The 21968-nt window shown below is 51.3% G+C and overlaps 1 protein-coding gene across 1 annotated transcript; it reads left to right on the top strand.

The window, feature by feature from the left end:
- Positions 1 to 278: 278 nt before the first annotated feature.
- tnrc6ba (trinucleotide repeat containing adaptor 6Ba) lies at positions 279 to 21601 on the top strand. The gene is made up of 21 exons (XM_023814468.2): positions 279 to 631; positions 2449 to 2536; positions 3339 to 3360; positions 4090 to 4452; positions 4755 to 7436; positions 8704 to 8850; positions 8976 to 9172; positions 11112 to 11192; positions 11270 to 11476; positions 11762 to 11896; positions 12690 to 12833; positions 12978 to 13091; positions 13909 to 14107; positions 14630 to 14791; positions 15276 to 15440; positions 15817 to 15960; positions 16410 to 16502; positions 18579 to 18794; positions 18954 to 19024; positions 19584 to 19723; positions 19880 to 21601. Exons 2-21 carry the CDS (start codon positions 2480 to 2482, stop codon positions 20490 to 20492), a joined length of 5952 nt encoding a protein of 1983 aa, XP_023670236.2. The 5' UTR covers positions 279 to 631; positions 2449 to 2479; the 3' UTR covers positions 20493 to 21601.
- The last annotated feature ends 367 nt before the right edge of the window (positions 21602 to 21968 follow it).

Consider the following 21968-nt stretch of genomic DNA (forward strand, 5'->3'; position numbering starts at 1 on the left):
TAGGCTGCCATCATGTCCAGGTTAAGGGGTTTGCATGTGAAAAAACAATCTAAATTAAATATGATATTGTAAAAACACGTTACCATTATTAGTTTTGGGGAATGTAAATACTGCATGAGCCAAAATTGATGCCGTACAGCATTTGCATTGCATTATTTATTTTGGCAACACTGATGTTACTTGGGTAATAAAGCTTGCATTTTAGTTTATACTCGCCTTCTGTTGTGTTTTATATCAGTGATGTCAGAGTGAAATCCTCACACTTCTTAATGTTGTGAAGGTCAAAAAACTCTCCCTCCCCCCAGTCAGAGTTCTGCTAGGCAGACACACACACATGCATGCACACACACACACGCACACACACACAAACCGAACAGCAAAATGGCCGACCGTCAACTGACAGACTTTATAGCTCGTTAGAAAACGAAGAGGTTCTGCATATTTGGTTTACAGTATCATTAAACATACATTCTATTCGGAGTTTTTAAAAGGGTATTTTTCGTCATTCTCTACTATTCACCTTTTGGGAATATTACATTGTTTCTGTGTGCGTGTGTTTTTTTTTGCCTCGAATGCCTCAAAACGCCAGAATTTCGCACTCAAGCACTTTATTTCATGTGTAATTCCTGAGGTGAGTATCCCGTGCAGCCCGCCGCCACCTCGGCCGCGCGCTTCGCTCCGGGTCCCGCGGCGCCCGAGCAGCCACCCCGCGGTCTGGAAGCGGGTCCCCGCCGGCGCTCGGCCGCGGCGCGCTGCGAACTCAGGCGCTTCCAAAATGGCAAATCCGCGGACGCGGCAGCCCGCTGCTGTCGTGAACCGAGCCCGAAAGTCGGCTGTTCCGAGGCGAAGCTTCAGCTTCCTCCAGCGAATTTACTGCTACCGCTTGCTGTCTTTTTACCTTTAATAATGTTATTTTTTATAATTATTATTGTTATTTTGCGTTTTTTATCGAAGTGGCGAAATGGTTTGCGAGCTTATATTAGCCCACATCGGGCAGCCTATTTCACCCGGGCTGCTCGGTTATGTACAGGGGCGCCCGCTGGCAATTCTAAATTAATGGTGCATCCTCCTCCTCCTCCTCCTCCTCATAGCCAGCCGGCCGAGTCCGTGCCGGGGCCTCGCTTTGCGCCGCCGGCCGAGCGGCTCCGTGCGGATGTGCGAGAGGCGGAGGCTGCACGGCTTTGACAGCTAGGCTCGGCCGGGCCGGTCTGCAGTACGTGCGGACGGGGACCTCCGCTTCGTCTGCGCATCTCCCCAACATCAGGGACCCCTCTCTGCGGCCGCCTGAGCTCCCCTCGGTACCGAGAGTAAGGGGGCTGCCTTTAAAAACCATAAAATGTGCTAAATACGCTGGTTCAAACACGGCGGGATGAAGTCGGGAGCCCGTCACCGAGCGGCCAGCGCACTGCCATCCTGCCCAGCCAGGGATTGCGTCCCGTTAATAAGGCTGAGCCTCCTGCCCTCATCCTGGATTAACACGTTAGCATGTCCGGGAGTCGGAGCCTCACACCCACGGGCGCAGCGGACGCCGGAGGCGGCGACTGCCCTCCAGCCGGCGAGTCGCTGGTTTCGTTTCTCGTAACTTTCGGACCATTTTGTTTTTGGCGTGTGACTCTGGAACTGTAAAAGAAACTAAGAAACGCCCGGGCAAACTCAAAAAGCACTACCATCGGCACTGGAGTTAAATGTAATGAACTGTAAATGTGAAGCTGGTCCCCTCTTCTCACCTGCTGTCATGGGCTTTATTTTTCTGCGGTGTATTTGCACGACTTGATGGCAGTGCAGTAACTGCACATTAATATTGATTTTCCTTTGAACATAAACATTAGCACAATAAACGTAGGTGCTGTGTGGAGGATGCACAGAGCATCGAGCATTTACAGTATTTTTTTTATAATCTTCCCAAAGGAGGTGTTCCGCATGTATAATCACATACTCCGCTGGCGCCTGAGTTCAGAAATGACACTTAGTGAAATATGGCGCGCTCCTACTAGCCATTCATGCCGGTCCAGTTTTCCCAAGTTATCAGTGATTTTGTGTCTGTATGTTTTTTTCTGGAAATAGGAAGTTTAACCTTTATAAACATTGGTTTTCAACTGATGTGTGTAGCTTCAAATGAGTATTAAATTATTTATATACCGCTAGCTGGCATGTTTGCTAATACTGTAAAGCAGCTTACAGCTACCCAAATGCACCTAGAGATGAGGGCTTAGGCTCTGTGCTTGGGCCCTATGAGCCAGCTGGGTCTATCCGGTGCTTCAGAAAGACCCGTCATTGTTTTCTCGAAACTTCAGCTGTAAATAATTCATTTTCTAGTTGAGAGATCCCCGTGGTCGCCAGCCGACTTGTGCATCCCTGGCGTCCGTGGAAATACTGGGATGTCCCGGACTGTCTGACCCCCTTCTCTTCTCCTCCCACCCCTCTGCTTCTTCCCTCGTTTTGCCTCAGAGAAGAGAATTGGGAAAGGGAAGAGCAGTTCATGGAAGACAAGAAAAGGAAGAAAGAAGATAAAAGGAAACGGGACGCTTCCCAGAAGGTGCCAGCGCCAGACTGTTTTACAGCCAGATAAAACGCGTTTGCTTTTACTCAGTTTGATGTAAGAGATGCATAGAGGAGAGCTATCACCTGCCGGCTGCGGTGAGAGAAGGTTTCCATTTGGTACCTGCCGGCTTGTTTAAAGTTGTCGCTCGTGGAGGAGGTGATCTGGTGCTTGAGGTGTTTTGTTGTGGTGAAATGTGCCTCTGATTGAAAGGTGACCTCATAGGCCTCGTGTGACTCACGGGGACAGCCTAGCATTTGCTGTTGCCGTCCAAGCTGGGGACTGATCCCACAACCCACTGGCAATGGGGCAACCTGAAAGATTCCACCGTTCCCCCGTTTAAGAAGGATTTATCGTTCCTAGTTGCTGACAGCTTGCATTACCCGAGGCCGGACCTTCATATGTCTTACACCATGGGTGGCAGCTCTGGTTTCATTCTAAAGCCACCCAGATCGAGGTGTGTCTGTGGTCAGGACAGGGGACACTCAGCTGTGGTGCTAGAGGCCGGCCGTGTTTGCCGGTGTCCTTATTCCAGCCGATAACGGCCATGTTACCCAGGGAGATGCGCAAACGAAGGTTTCGAAGCTCTCAGGTGGCTGGAAAATGTTTGTCTCTGTTGTGTTCCCAGGGCCGAGATTTAACACCACTCACTCGTAGAATCATACAGTGATAAGGACTACAAAACGCAGTCATATTTTATAATCATGCTCTTTTCCCCTTGATCACTGAGCACTTGAGTCTCACTGTATTCGAATGAAAGCCTGATTACGATGACTGACGACCCTGTATCTCGTTTCAGGTCGCAGAACAAAAAAACAAAGGTAAGCTCTCTTGCCATGCAGTTCCTGCCGCTTAATTTACCCTGTGTCCCTGTCCTTCCCCGCGGTGTCGTTTCTTGTGCATGCTTATATTTCGTCACCGTCTGGTAGGCTGTGACTGCTGCAATGTTGGTGTTCGGATGGTGTGTTGCAGGATATGAACCTAGTCGACCTTTACGTATCTGCTAGTCACATACCTAGTCTGCTTATGAAGTCTTTCCTGCATCCCTAAAAGGGATGCGAAAAAATATTGCCTTCATGGTTAGTCTAGATATTGACTTTGATGATTCAATACCGATTCTCAAAATTGTCAGATTTATGGCTTTTGCCTGTGTGAAAATATTTTTGCTGAATTTTACTCAACCTTTTCTTGTTAATTGCATTACATGGTAATGGATGTTGTAATAACTGCATTGCACTATTTTGTTTGTTGGTTAAATTAAAAAAAAATCATCGTTTAACATTGACCTTTGTTGATGTTTGACATTCATTAATCTGCAAGCTGAATTCATTCTCAAAGAATTGTTCTAAAAAGATGTTTTAGCAAAATTAAACTGAATCGAAATTGAATCAAATGGAAACCGGGTGGAATTGTACAGTAAGGGCTGATATCCAGCCCTAATCCTTAATATGATTTAATTGCCCCTGTTTAATGCATCGCATTTTCCTTCCGTTTTTGCCGCTGGTCGGAGTCCCCCTCACATGCCCCCTGCCGCGCCTCTCTTCCCGCAGTGCCAGACTCGACCAAGCCCACACTCGCTCAGTCTTCGGCCGCCCCCAGCTCCGCGTCCCCCAGCCCTGGCCCCGCTCCCTCGGCCTCCCCCTTGCCCGCCGGGGCCGCGGCCGGCGCCCCCTCCCAGGGTGGGAACAATGCCAAGCGGCCGGCGGCGTCCAACGGGCAGCCCCCCACCGGCGGAACCCAGGCCCCACAGCGCTACATGCCCCGTGAAGTGCCCCCCCGTTTCCGCTGCCAGCAGGACCACAAAGTGCTACTGAAGAGGGGCCAGCCGCCGCTGTCCTGCATGCTGCTGGGGGGGGGCGCCCCCGCTTCCTCGCCAGGGGACGGCACCAGTGCGACGGTAGCTGCTGCCTCAGGTCAGTCATGAGAGAGGGAGACATTTTTTCCCCCTTACATTTTCCAATATCTGTTAATCGATTTGGGAGGACGATGAAGGAATTGGTGCCCCCTTTGCATCATTTATATTGTGGCACTATTGCCTATTATCTGAATACGGACTGCGTGCTGCTGTCAGCTTCTTGTTTCCTCACAGCAGTGAGCCAGACTTTGTTGTTGCCCTGAAAAGTGCCCGTTTGAAAATAACAAGATGTCAGAAATATCCTGGCTAAGACGTTCCTGGCCAGATCATAATTAACTGCGTCGTTTGTTCTTGCTTTAGATTGCGGTCCTGGATCGGCGGGCTCAGCTTCCTCACTACCCCACTCTTCCTCCTCTTCTTCCTCCTCGTCATCGCCATCAGTCGCTGCTTCTTCTACTATTTCTTCTTCAAATTATGCAAATTCCACGTGGGGGGCGAGCTCAGGCAGCCAGCCCCTCTCTCAGGGCTGGGAGAAGGTGATAGTGGACAGGTCCGACATGGAGGAGTGGCCGAGTATTTTGGGGGCGAGCGCGGCCGGGGGGGAGACCGGTGGTGCCCCCTGGGGCGATAGACACATGCAGCAACATGCGGGGGGTGCGGGGAAGGGCGGACCTCCATCCCCCCTGTTGCCATCCTGCCCCGCGAGGGAATGTACACAACTAAGTGGCGTTGTTTGGGGCGGCTCGTCCCAGGCCAGTGCTGGGGGGGGCATGAGCTCCCGGTCCAAAGGCTCTGCCCTCCCTGGGACTGCTGACGGTTGTATGGCTACGGGCAGTGGGACCCCTGGTGCCAACTTCACCCCCAATGCCAACCCTTCGGCCTGGCCGGCCCTCGTGCAGGATGGGGCAGCCGGGGTTTGCTCCTCGGGGGCCGAGGGTGGGCCATCTGCTCTACCAAACTTGTCACCGTCGTCTCAGTCTGCTGACCCTTCCTCGGGCCACCTGGCTCCCTCCCTGAACCCGGTCGGGCATCAGCATCAACCTCACCAAGTCCGGGATGCCGAGCCCCTCTGCGGGGAGTGGGGGGGCATGGGACCAAAAAAAGCTGGACTGGATGAAGGCGAGTGCGGCCCGCTGGATGGGGGGGAGCTCGCTACCTCTTTGTCGTCCTCGTCCTCCTCGTGCAGAGCTCTCTCTTTCTCCTCCAATCCTAAGACGGGCGCCTCGAAGACTTGCCTCGAAGACTGGGAGGGTGGGCCGGGAGGGGGCGTGTTCTCTGGTGAAGGGGGCGGGTCTTTGACTTACGCCAGCCAGGAGGGCAAAGAGGGCATCGGAGCTTTGGCGGGTAAAGCCTGGGGAGCAGGCAGCGGGGGCACCAGTAAGACCGCCGGGGTATCTCAGGGAGCGTGGGGTGGGGCGGATGGGGCAGAGCTTTCGGTGGGGGAGTGGGGCAGTACTGCGGGGGCGGCTAGCACGAGCGGGCCTAGCAATCAGGTCGCAGGAGGCAACAGTGGCGTAGGTACCGCACCTGCAACACGAGCTTGGGACAATCAGAAAGGGGCCGGGGATGATGCAGGGGGCGATGTCGGCGAGTGGGGGGGCCAGGGCAAGGGCAATGGGGGCGGGGCTTCGTCCTCGAGCGGTGGTGGGCACTCCCGAGCTGGGGGTGGCCCTCACAATCAACATGGCCAACCCCGCCCCCACCCGGCTGCCAACCCCGAAGTGGCCTTACAGAACCTGCTCAGCCGGACTGACCTGGACCCCAGGGTGCTGTCCAACACCGGATGGGGCCAGACGCAGATCCGGCAGAACGTGGCCTGGGATTTGGTTGGAGGCGCGGCTGCGTCCGCCGGCTTCAGTTCCTCCACCCCGCCGTCCTCGAACCTGAATCCTGCTGGCCTGGCCCCTGTATACCCCCCTGCTGCAGAGTCCGCCCCCACTGACCCATCCGCTGCTTCCCATCTCACGGGCGGCGTTCCGAGTTCCCAGGGGCCGAGTGCTGCCCCTCTGCCCGGAGATGCCTGGGACGGCGGCAGTAACACTGCCCAACCAGGCCGCGGCTCCCTGCCCTCTGGCCCCGGGTTACGCAATCCGACTGCCAGCACGCAGCCTGGCTCTGGGGGCCCGGGAAATGCATCGGGGAGCCAGGGGAAGGCAGCCGGGGGCTGGGGTGGGATTGGGCAACCAGAAAACTTAGGCAAGGGGTGGGGTAGCGAGGGGCAGGAGTGGAGAGAGCGTAGAGGAGGTGGAGGAAATGGATGGGGAGATTTTGGGCAACAGGGTACGGTTGGTGGCGGAGGTGGGAATGGATGGGGAGTAGGTGGGGATGAGAAGGGGGGAGGATGGAAGGACAAGGGCAGGGAGGGGTCAGGCTGGGGGCAGAGAGATGGCAGCAATGAGTGGGAGAAGCGGGAGCCCAAATCAGGGGGTTGGGGGGAGGGGAAGGGGAACGGGGCCAGTGGAAGCGGGGATGCCAACCTAGGGACTTGGGGGGGCTGGGAAGGTGGGGGTGGAGACGGGGACGGAAAAGCCCAGCAGGGCTGGGGGGGGAAAGGTCACTCTCTGCCGGCGCCAGGCGGCCAGGCAGGAGCTCCGAAGGGCACGGCACAGCAGCAGCAATCACAGCCAACGCAGCAGGACACAGCTGGCGGCTGGGGCAGGCCAGGAGGCCCTCCGTCCCAGAACCCGAATCAGAACCAGAACCAAAGCTCAGGCTGGACCTCGGGCCCGGTGCCCCAGCTGCCCAGCAGCCGCCCCGAGGGCCCCGAGCCCAGCGGCTGGGAGGAACCGTCGCCGCAGTCCATCAACCGCAAGATGGAGATAGATGACGGTACCTCAGTGTGGGGCGACCCCAGCCACTACAACCACAAGAGTGTCAACCTGTGGGATAAGAACGGCGCCCCCTCTGGCCAGGGGCAGCAGGCCTCCCACCACAGCCAGCAGCAGCAGCAGCAGCAGCAGGGCCCCGGGAGACCCACGCAGCAGCCTGCAGCTCCAGGGAACAGGGAGTCCAGCTCCGGACCTGGGAAGAATTCTGGGATGGGTGAGGAATATGGGTCATGTGTGTCTTTGTGTGACTTAAATTAATGCCCCGGCACTGCGTAAATTAATGCCCCGGCACTGCGTAAATTAATGCCCCGGCACTGCGTAAATTAATGCCCCGGCACTGTGTAAATTACTGGCCACTGGCATTAGTAAAGTAGCCCTTTATATTGGCATACGAATATGGATTGTGTGTTTTTGTATATATTTCTTTTTGTAATGTGTGTTGTAATGTGTTATACAGTAAAATCCCGTTATAACGGACTTCAAGCAACCTGGCAAAACAGTCCGTTATGTCCAGAGTTGCTGTATGCCCAGAACACAACTACAGGACACCATTTACTCATGCCACACCTCAGCAGACACACTTGTGGTATAGATTATTATATTGTACATGTAATAATCCAACTTTACCGGACCAGATGCGTGATTATTAATCCCGACTACGTATCTGCGCTGGATATCACCGGCACGCCACGCACCTTGTAGGCGGAGCTGCATGTCTGTTATAGCCGAACAAAAGTATTGCTAAAAGCGGCCCTGGGGACCAAAATTTGTCCGAAATTCCATTATATGCGAGTCCGCTATATCCGATGCTTTTTCTGCATGTTCGTAAAGACGCAAGGCCGGGACCAGCAGACCTTGTCCGTTATAAGCACGTTCACTATAACGGGATTTTACTGTAATAATATATGGCCCTGGCCCCATAAATTAACGTGACATGTTGCAACACATTAAGTTGCCCGAAACCTGCAACCACACGTTGCTGAATTGGGTCGGATGTAATTATGTGGGGAAAAGATCAGATGTTTACTTGTGGTGGCGAAACGAAGCAGGAGCCCCCTTTTGGGTTAGTGGGCTTAGTGGGCTTCCAGCGATGCTCCTGCTCTCTCCCCTTAGCCTCCGTGAGGGATCTTGGGATGCGGTGAAATTGGAGCTGACAGTGGAAAAGGGCAATTGGATTATCCTCGCCAGCCACACAGTAAAATAATAGAGTCTCATCTCAGGAATTTAAGAACCACCTTCTGATAAAGTGTGGTTTTCGAAGACCAGCAAGGAAGGCCCCTGAAGTGCTGCTTCGCCGGATAGCGTTTGACGTCACCTGTGCTTTAAAAAGTTACATTTTCTAACAGTCGTGTGTTGTGTGTCGGAAGATGAGCTCGTTCAAATTTTATAATTGGCTAGAAATGTTCAGGAATCATTTATTATAGCTTTGTAAAGGCTGCGGTCAGAATTCTCGTTAAGATGGTGCTTGTCGGCAATTGCAGCCTGGGGCAACAGCGGCGCCCCCTCCAGCTCATGCGTAGACAATGGCACAGCAGCCTGGGGCAAGCCTACGGATGCCCCCACCAGCTGGGGAGACCTAGAAGATCCTGCCAAGCCTGCTGGTTGGGGACACCCCTCCCCCAGCACCGGTAGGTCTGCTTCCCCCCCAGTGGTGTTGTGTGAATCCCTCCCCCCTGTACTCATGGCTTCCCAGGTCCACCCGGTGGCCACAGTGTTGCTGATGCTCCCTTCCCGCTGCCCCCCCCACCCATAGGTCCGAAGTCTATGCAAGACGGCTGGGGCGAGGCAGACGGCTCCGTCAGCGCCTCCCGCCACTCCAGCTGGGAGGAGGACGAGGAGAGCGGCGGGGGCGTGTGGAGCAGCACCGGCTCTCAGGGCAGCAGCTCCTCCTACAACTCCGGGGGCTGGAGTCAGGGCCACACAGCCGGGGGCAAGAAGGCCAACAGCAAGGTACCGGTGAAGCGTGGCGGGGGCTGACTGCGGCCGCCGTGATCTGACATCTACAGAAACCGAGAATCACTGAATGTGTCTCCTGCCAGACGCCTCCGTGTGTGTGTCAGTGTGGCCACTGATCTCAAGTCAGTTCCTTCTCAAGCCACCTCCTCGATGGGGATTCACATTCTTGTTAAATTCCTCCAGAATGGGATTGGCCATTTCCTGGCCGAGTTCAGAACAAGATGAGCTTGTTTAGCTAAATGCTTTTCCTCTAATCTTCAGTCATTAGTCTGAGCCTTGGGTGCACAGCGAGACGCAGGATGGTCTGCAGTCATGTCACTGATGATTACAATGGACTCCTAAGTTGGGACCCTAAGTGTAACATGTGTGGGTATGTTTGGAAAATTATCATCTGCTGAGATGCAGACTGACCCATGGCCTCCACGACGTGTCACGCACAAACGTCGCGTTGCTGACAAAAATGCCAGGGGTGGGCAGACTCACCCACGACGGTAGGATCCTGGGCCTTGGGTGTTCTTTGAGGCGTCCTTGTAGATGCCTGTTAGGCCTCCCTGGTCCTGCAAAGGCCAGCCCGGCTTTCGCCAGATACTCCTGCTGCTTACACGACTCAATGTGTGAAGTGTGAGGATATTTTTGCTTCCCAGTTCATGGCGGCGGCCTCGTCCGCCGCGTTTGGCGTACGTCTGTTTTTGTTTGCTCGCCATGTTTGGTGTTTTGTTCGTTACATTTGATGTTTGTGCCACGTCTCGCTTTAAAGTCTGTTGAAGGTTTTTCAGGCCTGCCGCCATTAAAGAAAGAAGATGTGCAGTTTTTGTGCTGCGCGCAGAAGGGAAGCCTTTGATCTTATCAGTCGTTCTCTTGCCACAAACAGCACCATCTGTTCTACGTCAATACGTGCATGGGGGCCGGGGGAGGGCTGGATGGTGCTCTGGCTGCCAACGTGCCATTCGTTCCGCTCTTAATTTTGGTTTTCGGCCGGCTACTCACATTTCCCCAAGCTGCGCTCTGATTGGTTGTTGCAGTGTCATGGTCATCTGGATCCGCAGTGTAACCTGGGGCAGCGGGGCGTCGTCTGATGTGCCCCCACCCCCCTTCAGCCCAGGCCGGCTTAGCCAGGCCACTTTTATGGAAAAGATTCCAAAAGTTCCCTGCTGGGCTGCTCCCCTTCTGCTTTCTGTATGGTGTTCCTGTGTCTGTTCTCTGTATATATTTATATTATGTAATATGTTTCTTTTTTGGTTTCACTTGTCATTTATCCTTGAGCATTAAATGGCATCTGGTTTGCCGCTTTCCCACAGCGCCCCCTTAAACAGGAAAAGCAACACCAGCCTGCGGGCATATTTTAAATATCAGTGCAGAGGGGGAGACACTGGGGGTGGGGGAGTGGGTGGGGGTGGGGGAGTGGAAGCAGGTAGGCGGTTTGACGCAGAGGGCAGGTGTCGCCTTACAGGTGCTGAGGGGGCGTGTTCCGTGATACGGGCACAGTTCGGCACCACTGGTAATGTGTCCTGGTCATGGTTGTTTTTCCTCTAAATTTGGAGAGCGGTTTGGCTTGCGGTGGCCCACACCCCCGGTGCGGGAGAGGGGAGCGGGCATGACGTAGCAGAAGGAGCCTGTAGCAATGCTGAATGCTCGGCCATGGCGCTTACTTTCCTCCCTGGCAGTGGCTCCTATGGTCATGTGACCATGTGATCATGTGACCCGCAGCTGGGGGCGGTGGTTCACGGTAAGGGTAGTGGGCGGAAATTCCCATTGGGGGTGCAAGGGAAACTGCAAGTAGGCTGGCGTGGCTCGTCGGGGAGGGTGTGGCTCCTCGCCCTGCGACCAAGGGGCTTTTCTCAGAACCTGATGGGATATAAAATTGCATTTGTGCAGCTTTGCATGCGCAAAAGGAGCGTGTGCATGCGCACTCAGGCATCTGGCTGCTCCACAGGGCGCGCTGAAGGGCGGAGGCGGAGGGGGAGACTCTTGGATCGGCCCCATGAGCCGGCAGTTCTCCAACATCGGGCTCCTGGTAGGTGCCCTGAACACACGTGCTGCATCGATCCAGAGAATGATGACGGAACTGACGAAGACTCTTTCCCCCTCTAGGGTGAGGACCCCGGCGGAAGGGCACTAGACCTAGCCCCGGGACCTCCCCAGGACAAGAAATTGGATGGGGAGAAGCGGGGAATATCCCCAACCGACTACAATGGAGAGATGCGCAAAGTCGGGAGGGGCGGAGGGGGAACGGGGCCTGTCTTCCGGCCCGGATCCAAAGAGGCCTGCTCTGCTGAGCCTGGGCCATATTATGACAAGGTAAAGTAAAGCAACAGTCTGACTGCAGTTACACTGACAGGCTACCTGTTACCCATTTATTCCATCTTCCTCCACCCCCCTCGCTCATTCCCTGCTTGTCCTTACTGGTCCCCTTTTGGCCATACCAGTCAGAGCCCAACGTGAAGACTTAAAAGCCCTTTTCTGTTCCTGTTTTCCATTCCTGCTGCCCCTAAGTAAAGGTTTAATTTCCTTCCTTCTCCTCTTCATTGTACAGTGTTGTGGCCTGTATAAAAGCCCCTCCTTTCTCTGTCCTCCCCCTACCAGGCGGGTGGACACGGAGCGTTTGGTAGCAGCGGTGGCATGGCTCCGTCTCGGGGGGTGCACCAGCCTGGTGTGCCGCCCATAAATCCATCCCCAGGCATACGAGCGCAAGTGCCTCATCAGTTCCTGTCGCCTCAGGTACGTCTGCGCTATCTCCTCTATTAGCCTGGTTTATGCAGTTTCTTGACTGTATATGTTGTTCAACTCTTAACCTGTTCCCTCCCTTGTTTAGGGGGTACTTTTGCAGATCCGTTACTGTTAAAACAGTTCGATCAGTTATTCTTTTGATTAGTTTGCTCTCTACTGGAGCTAAGGGTCTGTCCACTTCTTGTTCTTGCGGTAGCATTTTCTCAGAGTTGCGATTCCCACTGTAAAGTGTCAGAATCTGATGGTCACACAGCCGGTGTGAAGCATCAGTTGGAAACTGGCTGATAAATGGCTGTTCTTGCACTTTCCTTTTCCTTGTGTAAATGTGTGTGCTGTGGTGCTATTGCGAATCTATTTCTCTGTCTGTCTCGGTCGGTCGGTCGGTCGGTCTCGGTCGATGAACTGCACCAGTGACTTTAAGGTCACGATTTGAAATCTCCTTGTGGACCCTGATATGCTGCTGCTCTGCTTCATCCTTAGGACAGGTTGCTTAAAAAAATATGCTATTAGATAATCGGACATAAACTTTGACCTGATTGCTCCCGATCACTGGGGCCATTTCATACACGGGTTGTTATCCATAAACATGCACCTGTATGCAGTGAGTCCCCAGCTGAGCCGAGTCATTCGGACCCGGTATGGAGCAGCGGGGCCCTGCCTGGGGGGGTTCTCAAAGGGCAGCACCGGAGCACAGCCGCCGCTCTCCTGCATGTCCTATGTCACAGGCCCTGTGGGGGGCGCTGGAGCGTGCCGGCCGTGACACGTGTGTCCCTTCGCGTTGTAGGTGTCAGGCTCTGTGCTGAAGCCGATGCCCCCCCCCAGCAGCAGCGTCGGAGGAGTGGGAGCGGGGGTGTTCCCTGCCCAGCTCTCTCCCCAGCACCTGGCCATGCTCAGCAGCATCTACCCCCCCCACATTCAGTTCCAGCTGGTGAGTGTCAGTGCCCCTCTGCTCCTGTTTGCAGGTCCCACTGCCGCATCTCATCCTCTGCTCTCGGCTTAAGGCTGCACGCACTGCACGCACTGCACGCACTGCACGCACGCATATGTATCCACACGTCTTTCTCTCCGTCAGGCCTGTCAGCTCCTATTGCAGCAGCAGCAGCAGCAGCAGCCGCCGCCACCGCAGCTCCTGCAGAACCAGAGGAGGTTCTCCCAGAATCTGCGGCAGCAGTCGGACCCACAGCAGGTACCAGGGCGTGGCGAGGAGGCGGATCTGGGGCAGTCGTGCCAATTGGGTGCCAGGAGACGCTGAAGCTAATGCTTTTCATAGCTTAAATTATGTTTAATTTAAAAACAAATAACTGCATTTATTTTTGTTTAGCACTAAACTAACTGCAAGTAGGAAAATTTGATTGTTCTTTGTGTGTTTTACATTTGTAGTATGTCAACATTGTATACACTTAATTTCTTTTTAAATGCACGTTTATTAATGCTTGTATCAGGGATATGTTTCATATTTCACAGCTTCTTAATTTATGGCACTCCTTTGCTTTTAGTACCAGTCGTATTTTACAAATCGGATCATTGTTACATGGCACTTTCATTGCTAATTTCAAATATAGTGTGTGCGCTATAGATTTTCTTAACACCCCCTATTAGTTTTGCTGTTTAAGAAGGCTCTGCCCGCAGAGATCTCTCACCAAATCGAAACCTGCTGAAACTTGAACACGTCCGCGTGCGCGTCTCATTCGCCGCCTCCGGGTTCTGAGCATTGCTGCTCTCGTGCTCTTGGCTAATGCAGAGCTAGAGGTGATTTTCCAGTGATTCCTGCTGCTGTCGCTGTATCCAGACTCCTGAGTCATAGGAGAGTGAATTTGAGGCAACTTAAGAAGAAGAAAAAAAACAACACAGGCTCTACTCAGGGCAGTTTGCCAGACGCAAATCGATATATTTCTGTGTTCTGTGTCAGCAGATAGTCTGACTGTGTTGTAATGTGACTTTTTAGGCCTTTTCCGCCATCCCTACTGGTGGTGCTCAAACTGTACTCTGCTCTCCGTCCTCAGCTGGCCAGAATCATGGCCGTCCTTCAGCAACAGAAGCAGCAGCAGCAGGTCGGGGGTCCTGGCGGGGGCCCCAAACTGTCCCCGTCACATATGGGGGGGGGCGTGCCAAAGCAGACGATGGCTGACCCCTTGCCCCACCCTGGCCTCGGGGGATCTTTGGCTGAGCAGCTGCATCAGAAGACACAAGGAGCATACCCTGGTGAGTCTCGGACCCTAACCCCTTTCCAGCCTGTGATTGTGCACTTGTGTTCTATGATCACCCCACGTGCAATGGCCGAGTAGTCAGATTGCAGTCCTCAACACATGCCACTGACTTCCTGTCCCTCAGTAGGCAGCTATGACGTGATTGAGAAGCGTAAAAGGGTGCTGTCTCAATGTCCTGGAAGCACACAGTAAACAGCAAGCATCTTTGGACAGCAGAAGCATGGCAGTCCATTAGAAAAGAAGCCACTAAAAGAGCGTGCAAAACTGGCTCTCTGCTGACAGACAGGGGGGCCCTGTGCCACTGGGGGCCCCCTACAGTCTCACCTGTGAAATAAGATGGTGAAATGTGATCTCTGCTCTCTGGTTCCCAAAAAAGCAGGCGGCCATCCAGCCAGGTCTAGAAAAATACCAGCAGAGGCGATACACAAAAACGTCAGCCAGGCTTCTGGGATATTTCCATGGGACGGCACTGTGGAGAAGCAAACCTCTCTCCCGTTTTTCATATCACCCCCCACAGGGTTCAGCTCTGGAGTGAACCTATCCGGTCTGGAGATGGGCTCGATGTTGGGGGGCCCCGGCGGAATGAAGGACGGCGGGGGTCAACAGTCCCGGTTCAAATGGCTGATGGAGGGGCACTCCCCCAATCCACCCCCCCCCGACACTGCACCACACAAGAACGGTGAGCTTCAGTTTGCGCATCTTGACGGTGCACGTCTTGCAATACACAAATTTCATTTGAGAGGTGAAGTAATTCAAGAGCAATTTGTCCATGTTTCATAATTTGACTATTATTCTTTGAACTGGGGTTTATGAAGAAGGATAAATTTGGGTCGAAAATACGGGGTAGGCAAAAATAAACTTAGGCTTCAGCCTAAACCTTTCTGGTTCTCTGTTATTATTGGATTTTATTCGTATGAGGTTGGATTTGTAATATGTGGAAATTTATTATGATTTTGAAGTAACCGTAAAAGAACCAGAATAAAATTCATTCATTCATTCAAACAATAGAGGAGTGTTTGATCGGTAATTAACATGGGGGGGATGATAATAATCCCCATCAGTGGCTCCTATCAGCCCATAGGAGCACACTGATACTAATCAAGTGTCATCCTCAGTCGTTTTTCCCTCTCAACATCCCCCCCTGTGTTATTTCTCTCTTCCAGGTCCCATGTCCACACCAATGAAGCTAAGGGGCGGCTCTCCCTACTCCCAGTACGAGTTGCTAGGAAACGACGGTCTTGGAGTGCCCCCGCCAGGCCCGTCCGATAACTGGCATCGAACACCGGGGAAGATGGGCGTCAAGGCCGGCGCCTCCAGCTGGCCACCTGGTAAACTGCGGCACTTGTGTTAAACCGCGCGCTTGCTGTCGGGAACCCAGTGGGGAACCCAACCTCAGCTCAGTGCCAGTCCATGCTTAGTCTGAGTCGCACAGATTCTGACGCTCTTCACGGTCTGTCTGAACAGAACAGAGTATGCACATTGCCCCAAAACATGAGAATCATCTGGAGGTATTGCTAGAGTAAATTCAATTCCAGCTTTTTATGCCAAAACTGTAGCCAATGGAAATCTGAGAAGATGGAGTAATGTCTTTATTTACTGGATTTATTCATATTCCATTATATAAACTGGGTTTTGACAAACTTCGTTTCACTACGTTTGCACTAAAGTGAATATTCCTGAATATTCCCGCCATTTCCATGACAGAGTTCCAGCCCGGAGTTCCCTGGAAGGGCATTCAGAGCGTTGACCCTGAATCTGACCCCAATATGACCCCAAGCAGTGTGCTGGGCTCCACAGGCACCTCGAGCCTCAATGACAATGAGCACCAGTTACTGAGAGACAATGCAGGTACTGACACGAGCACCTATTACCAACCGGCATTGTGGGTACTGACACGAGCACCTGTCACCACGAGACAGTGTGGGTACTGACACGAGCACCTGTCACCACGAGACAGTGTGGGTACTGACACGAGCACCTGTCACCAACAGACAGTGTGGGTACTGACACGAGCACCTGTCACCACGAGACAGTGTGGGTACTGACACGAGCACCTGTCACCACGAGACAGTGTGGGTACTGACACGAGCACCTGTCACCACGAGACAGTGTGGGTACTGACACGAGCACCTGTCACCACGAGACAGTGTGGGTACTGACACGAGCACCTGTCACCACGAGACAGTGTGGGTACTGACACGAGCACCTGTCACCACGAGACAGTGTGGGTACTGACACGAGTATTTGTCACCTCATTTCAGGCTAACTTCTGCCACCCCCTCAAATTTGTATTTCAGAATCCAACCCCTCCCTGAACACCTTGCTGCCTTCACATGGTGCCTGGCCCTACAGTGCCTCAGACAGCCCCCTCAACAATGCACATAATTCAGGTATGACTGTGTGGGGGTTTTGTCTTTATGAAGAAAAATGAATGTTGTTTTCCGTGCTGGTAGGGAGGAGCGACTCCTCTAACCTCTAATTAGGCTATAATATTAATGAGGTGCATTTTGTGACACCCAAAGGTTAGTAATCTGTACAAACTTGGCATATATTTATGTTTATTAAATTCAGTTAGCACCATATAATACTGTTTTGGTATAGTATGGTTTGGTATACTTTAGTGCGATATGCACTGAAGTGGCGGTGAAGAAAGGAACAGCTCAGCAGCCACGACATCTTTTAAACGAGGTAAAAAGACGTTGGTGGAGTGGCAGTACTTTTTCCAGTTTAAAGTGAGACACATTTGTTAATCGTAAGGATCTGTGAAATGAATACTGATCACTCACTTTTGGGCGTCATAAAATGCCTTGTTAATATTTTAGGTGCACTATTAATCTGCTTTTGTAGTAGTGGGTGTAAAAAAAATATCCGTATAATACTGAGAAGCTGTAGTCCAGCAAAATGTTTTGCCCGTCATCTGAAGCCCAGGTGATTTTTGCGCTTGCCTGATATAATGTCGATATATCACTCAGCTCTACTTTGAGCCCTTTTTTTGAACAGATAGCGCCATCTAGTGGGGTCAATAAATACAGCAAGTGGTTCATGAAGCTTCATTTGGCATCACTACCTCTAATCGTGATTGTGATGGAGGGCATTCATGTCCCCATTAATTGCTAATTGGCCTTTGCTAAGTTTAACACTTTTCAAGTGCTCTCTGCAAATTGGATTTAATATAACTTAATTTCATTGTAGGGAAAATATTAAGTGAATATCCTCCAAGGATACATAATAAGTATGGAAAAAAAACTAAGGTTATATGTTTTGCTTACTAACATGAAAGTGTTCTGCTGCTTTGTCTGGCAAAATATGAGTGTGTCATCTTTTTAATGAATGTGAGTATTTGTACAATGAATAAAAACATTAAGGGTAGGATTAGTGATAAGCTGTCCTCAGCACAGCACATGAGAGCCTGTAGTGTCTAGTTCTTGCAGGGAGACTCTCAGCCACTAAAGAGCTTTACTGTAAATAGCTTTCAAGTTGTCTCTCTTCTTGTTGCTGTTATATTTCCTGGCTCTTGTTATGTTAGACGACATTTTCCTCCTATTGCACCATTATGGACCTGGGGAAGCATCTTTATAAGCACCGCAGGCATGAGATTATCTATTTGTTTTCGTAAGATGAAGTGATAAACTGACATGAGGGGACCGGAATAATCTGTCACATGTCAGCATAAGCATAGTTACAGTATTGGCTAATAATATCTTCCCCATGGCTCCATGTGGCACTGAGTTCATTAGTTCATTAATTAGTAGTTATCGCTTGGTCTTTGGAGAAATCAATATAGCAACACTGCTGTAGTTATACTATCTGAGTCTGCTTTCTTTTAATTTTAGGATTAATTATAATTAAGCGGCCGATAGTGATTTAATTCTCCAGACGATTATAAAACGGAGTTGTAAGCTCACTGAACAGTGTTGTCCCTTTCCGAGTAGCTTTTAACCGTAAATGCCCGCAAAAGATGGCTGTGGTTAATTTAGATGTTTATCATCTTGGGTATTGCGTTCATTGTCCTATGAGATTTCCATGTTGGATGCTTTACTGAAAGTGCTTTAGTAGGTATCAAGGAATAACGGCAGATAGCCCATTTGAACCGTAACGGCCAGTGACCAGGCTTCCGTGGCAGCGTTTACTTGTTTTCTTGGCGCGACGTGAATATTTTTCGGTTAGTTTTGTACGGTCAGTAGAATGCGGTTTCAAATGTTAGAAAAGCTTGATGGCACATTTAAGGGTCACGCACCTAAACAGGGTTAGTCTCGCAGAAAGCTGAACTGACTCTCACAGCCCTGTCTGACTTTCTATCTGTTCAGTTTCAGTCATCTCTTATTTGTTCCATGTGTTGTTTTTCATGGATGGTAGGGAAGTGGAAGGGCTACACGAACGTTGGAAAAACAGGGGAGAAAAGCTACTGTTTTGACAGGCTTTGACTTTTTCTCCAGGGACTTCTAATTGACTTCCTCTTTCCTCAGCAAAGTACACTGAATACAAACCCAGCTGGCCTCCTGACCCGATTGGACACAACAAGCTGTGGAAGGCCAAAGGCAACAGCTCTCAGATGCCCCGCCCTCCCCCTGGTCTGACCCATCAGAAGCAGCCCTCTGTGTCACCGTGGGCCGGGGGCGCTCCCCGATTGGCCAGGGGTTGGGGAGGGTCTGGTGGCAGCCAGGACACTCGATATGGGCCAGGTACCATTACGAGCACCTCCCTGATCATATTCTTTCAGTTGAGTTGTATTGATTCATATCAGGGAAGCATTCAGTGGAGCCATAGAGCTGTTTCTGGTCCGAAGCCATTCCCGCTGAGATCTGAAGGGCTGACGTATGTGTGTGTTTTCCCTCCCTTAGGCTCCGCATGGAGCGATGCTGGGACATCCAGAAGCAGCTGTTGGCTGTTGCTTAGCAACCTTACTCCACAGGTAAGGGGTTGCTAGCGAATGGGGTTGATGTAATTGCCCCTTTAATCAAGGACATTCACTCAGTTCCCAGGTTTTTTGGTTTATTGTAGCGCCATCGAGAATCGGCTGATTTAATCTTAAGTTCCAGTGCCACCAAAAACTAAATCAATATTCAGTATCAAACTGTTTCATCTAAATTGTTCTCAGGGTAGCAGATGTTGGTTAAATGCAGGCCTAAGTCAAAGGTTACCTGTATTTTACCACTAAATGTATTTTAGTTTTGCCCATGAATCAAAAACCTTCAGGTATTCTAACTAACTCGCAGGGTGAATTTTTGCAAATCTCATGTTCAGCGAAGCCCATTCTTATGTGTGTTTTGGTTTTTAACAGTTAATTAGTAGCCTGCAGAGCAGCATCCAGAAATTATTTGCTGTCTTTTACTAGAGGTGCAATTAGTGTGTCTATACAAGGGCACAAATTGGACATCAATAGGTGATTTTTCTTTTCTTTAATTTCAGGGTTTTTTGTGAATTAACCCTGTGTGATATCTGACCTTTTTTCATCAAATTCTTATCCATAGATCGACGGCTCCACTCTGCGCACCATTTGCATGCAGCACGGCCCCCTGCTGACCTTTCACCTTGGCCTGACACAGGGCAGCGCTCTGATTCGCTACAGTTCGCGGCAGGAAGCAGCCAAGGCCCAGAGTGCATTGCACATGTGAGCCCCGTTGGCCAGCGTCCATTTTCTGTCAATGATCTGCTCTCATAGCTCCGTCTCTCTCAGTGTTTTACGACTCTGAAACCAAGTGTAACAGTTTTAACATATTTCGATTGTGTTCCAGCTATTAATGGAAACTCCCGCTGTTTTCTGCAGGTGTGTCCTGGGCAACACCACCATCCTGGCTGAGTTTGTGAATGAGGAGGAGGTCGGTCGGTATTTTGCACATTCCCAAGTGGGTGGGGGCGGGGCCAGCGGCGGAGGCGGGGCTGCCGTGAATGTCACAGGTGCTGGAGGAGGCCATGGGCCATCAGGGACAGGTGCCGTGGGGGGCAGCAGCGGAGGCGGGAGCACTCCAGGAAGCGAGAGAGAGCGGGAAAGGGCAGCGGCGGTGGCAGCAGCAGGAGCAGGATCGACTGAAGCAAGCAGCAATGGAGGGGGTAGTGTGGGGACCGTAGGGCCTCCCTGTTCTGGATGGCAAGGATTGGACGGTACAGGCAGCTCTCCGGATCCCTCCCAGTCCCAAGGAACCAGCCTGGGCCTCTTTGCCCAGTGGAGCAGCAACGGGTCTGGGGGAGCAGGAGGGGTGGGGGGTAGCAGCGTAGGGGGCGTGGAGCCTGGAAGGCAAGGGCTATGGGGTGGCATGGCCCCAGGCTATCCCAGCAGTAGCCTCTGGGGGGCACCCCCAGTGGAAGACAGACACCAGATGGGCAGTCCAGCTGCATTGCTGCCTGGAGACCTTCTGGGAGGGGGAGCTGACTCCATATGATGCTGTTTCTCTGTCTCTGTCTGTCTCTCTCTCACAAACACACACACACACAACAGCACTGGCCTGTGCAGGTACTTACAAGGCAGCACACAAGCCCTCATGCCAAAACATCTCATCTCATGAACCTATATCAACGGTGCAGACACACACACACACACACACTTAACCTTTGCCCTAAATGAAGACTTCAACATCCAGACTTGAACCGACAGAGTCAGTTGGACTCAGACTCGACTGGATAACACTTAAATCTGGAGTGGAACTGAAATGCAGGAATACATGCAAGCAGAAACAGATGCAAGGAAGTATCTGCGTTCAACCGCTGTAAAAAACACAATGTGCATCACATGGGTGTTCTCCGTGAGTTCTGGACGACCTGCAGCATTCGTGTTGCTGTCACTCCCGTAGAAGGGATCGCACATCTCCTTGCACAGGGCAGGCTCATGTTCCACAAACTAACTGTATCTTAACGTATGTTTTGTGTTCAGTTTATTTGGAGCAGTGGAATCCAGAAATGTCTTGTTCCTCTTCAAAACTGACCTCTGGCTTTATTATTATCGTTGTTATTTTCTTACTAAGTCAAGTTCATTATTATTATGACTATGATTGTTTCGGTTTTATTTACCCTTACAAGGCACCGTCTGTTTTCATGAGACTGAGAGGATTGTAATGAGGAAACAAGATTGGAGTTTGTCCAGACTGGAAGAATATGTGAAAATGAGAGACAGGGTATTTCACGAGGGCTGTGGGCAGAAGTGGTCCGAGTGCATTACCTGCTCCGCCAGTGTACCCTGGCACTAACTCGTCTTGATACGTTATTTTTTTTTAGCATCCTTTTGATTTGTACCATTTGATCTGCAATAATACAAAGTGACTCTTAAAGAAGTGATTGACAGCATTGCACGCGGTCGGATGCCAAATCTGTCAGACCAAGTTGGGGGGGGGGGGGGTACGCAAATACCTTAAGTTACAACTGTGTGTTAGTTTTGTTGTTGATGAAGATCCTTTTAAATTATGGCAGGCTTTAACACTCCTGTTCAGTTTTTGTTTTCATATTCTACAAAAAGAGAATTTTTAAAAAGGAACAAATTAATAAAGGTTGAATTAAAGGCTCTGGTTATGTTGCATTAGACGAAAAAAGGATTTGTGTTTACACTTGAAACACTTTGTGGTGAGAGACACCTCCCTGCTTTCATGACAGATCTGTTGGTCACACTGTTTTCTTTCTTTATATATACACTCACTTGCACACAAACACACCTCTGCCATTTTCACAGACTCCTTGATTTTCTTTTGCCAGTCTGTCTAACCAGTGATTTGTCTTAGTTTTCACGTTGCCATGTGTTGAAATCTTCGTAAAAATCGTTCATTTGCGCAGGAGTCCTTTTCGTATGGGGTTGATCGGTTTGAGGTACGAACTTTGGACGCAGCATGTGCACAGACTGCTGTTCACAAATGGCAAGGACCCCATATCAC

This window comes from Paramormyrops kingsleyae, chromosome 5, assembly GCF_048594095.1.
Source record: "Paramormyrops kingsleyae isolate MSU_618 chromosome 5, PKINGS_0.4, whole genome shotgun sequence".
NCBI lineage: Eukaryota > Metazoa > Chordata > Actinopteri > Osteoglossiformes > Mormyridae > Paramormyrops > Paramormyrops kingsleyae.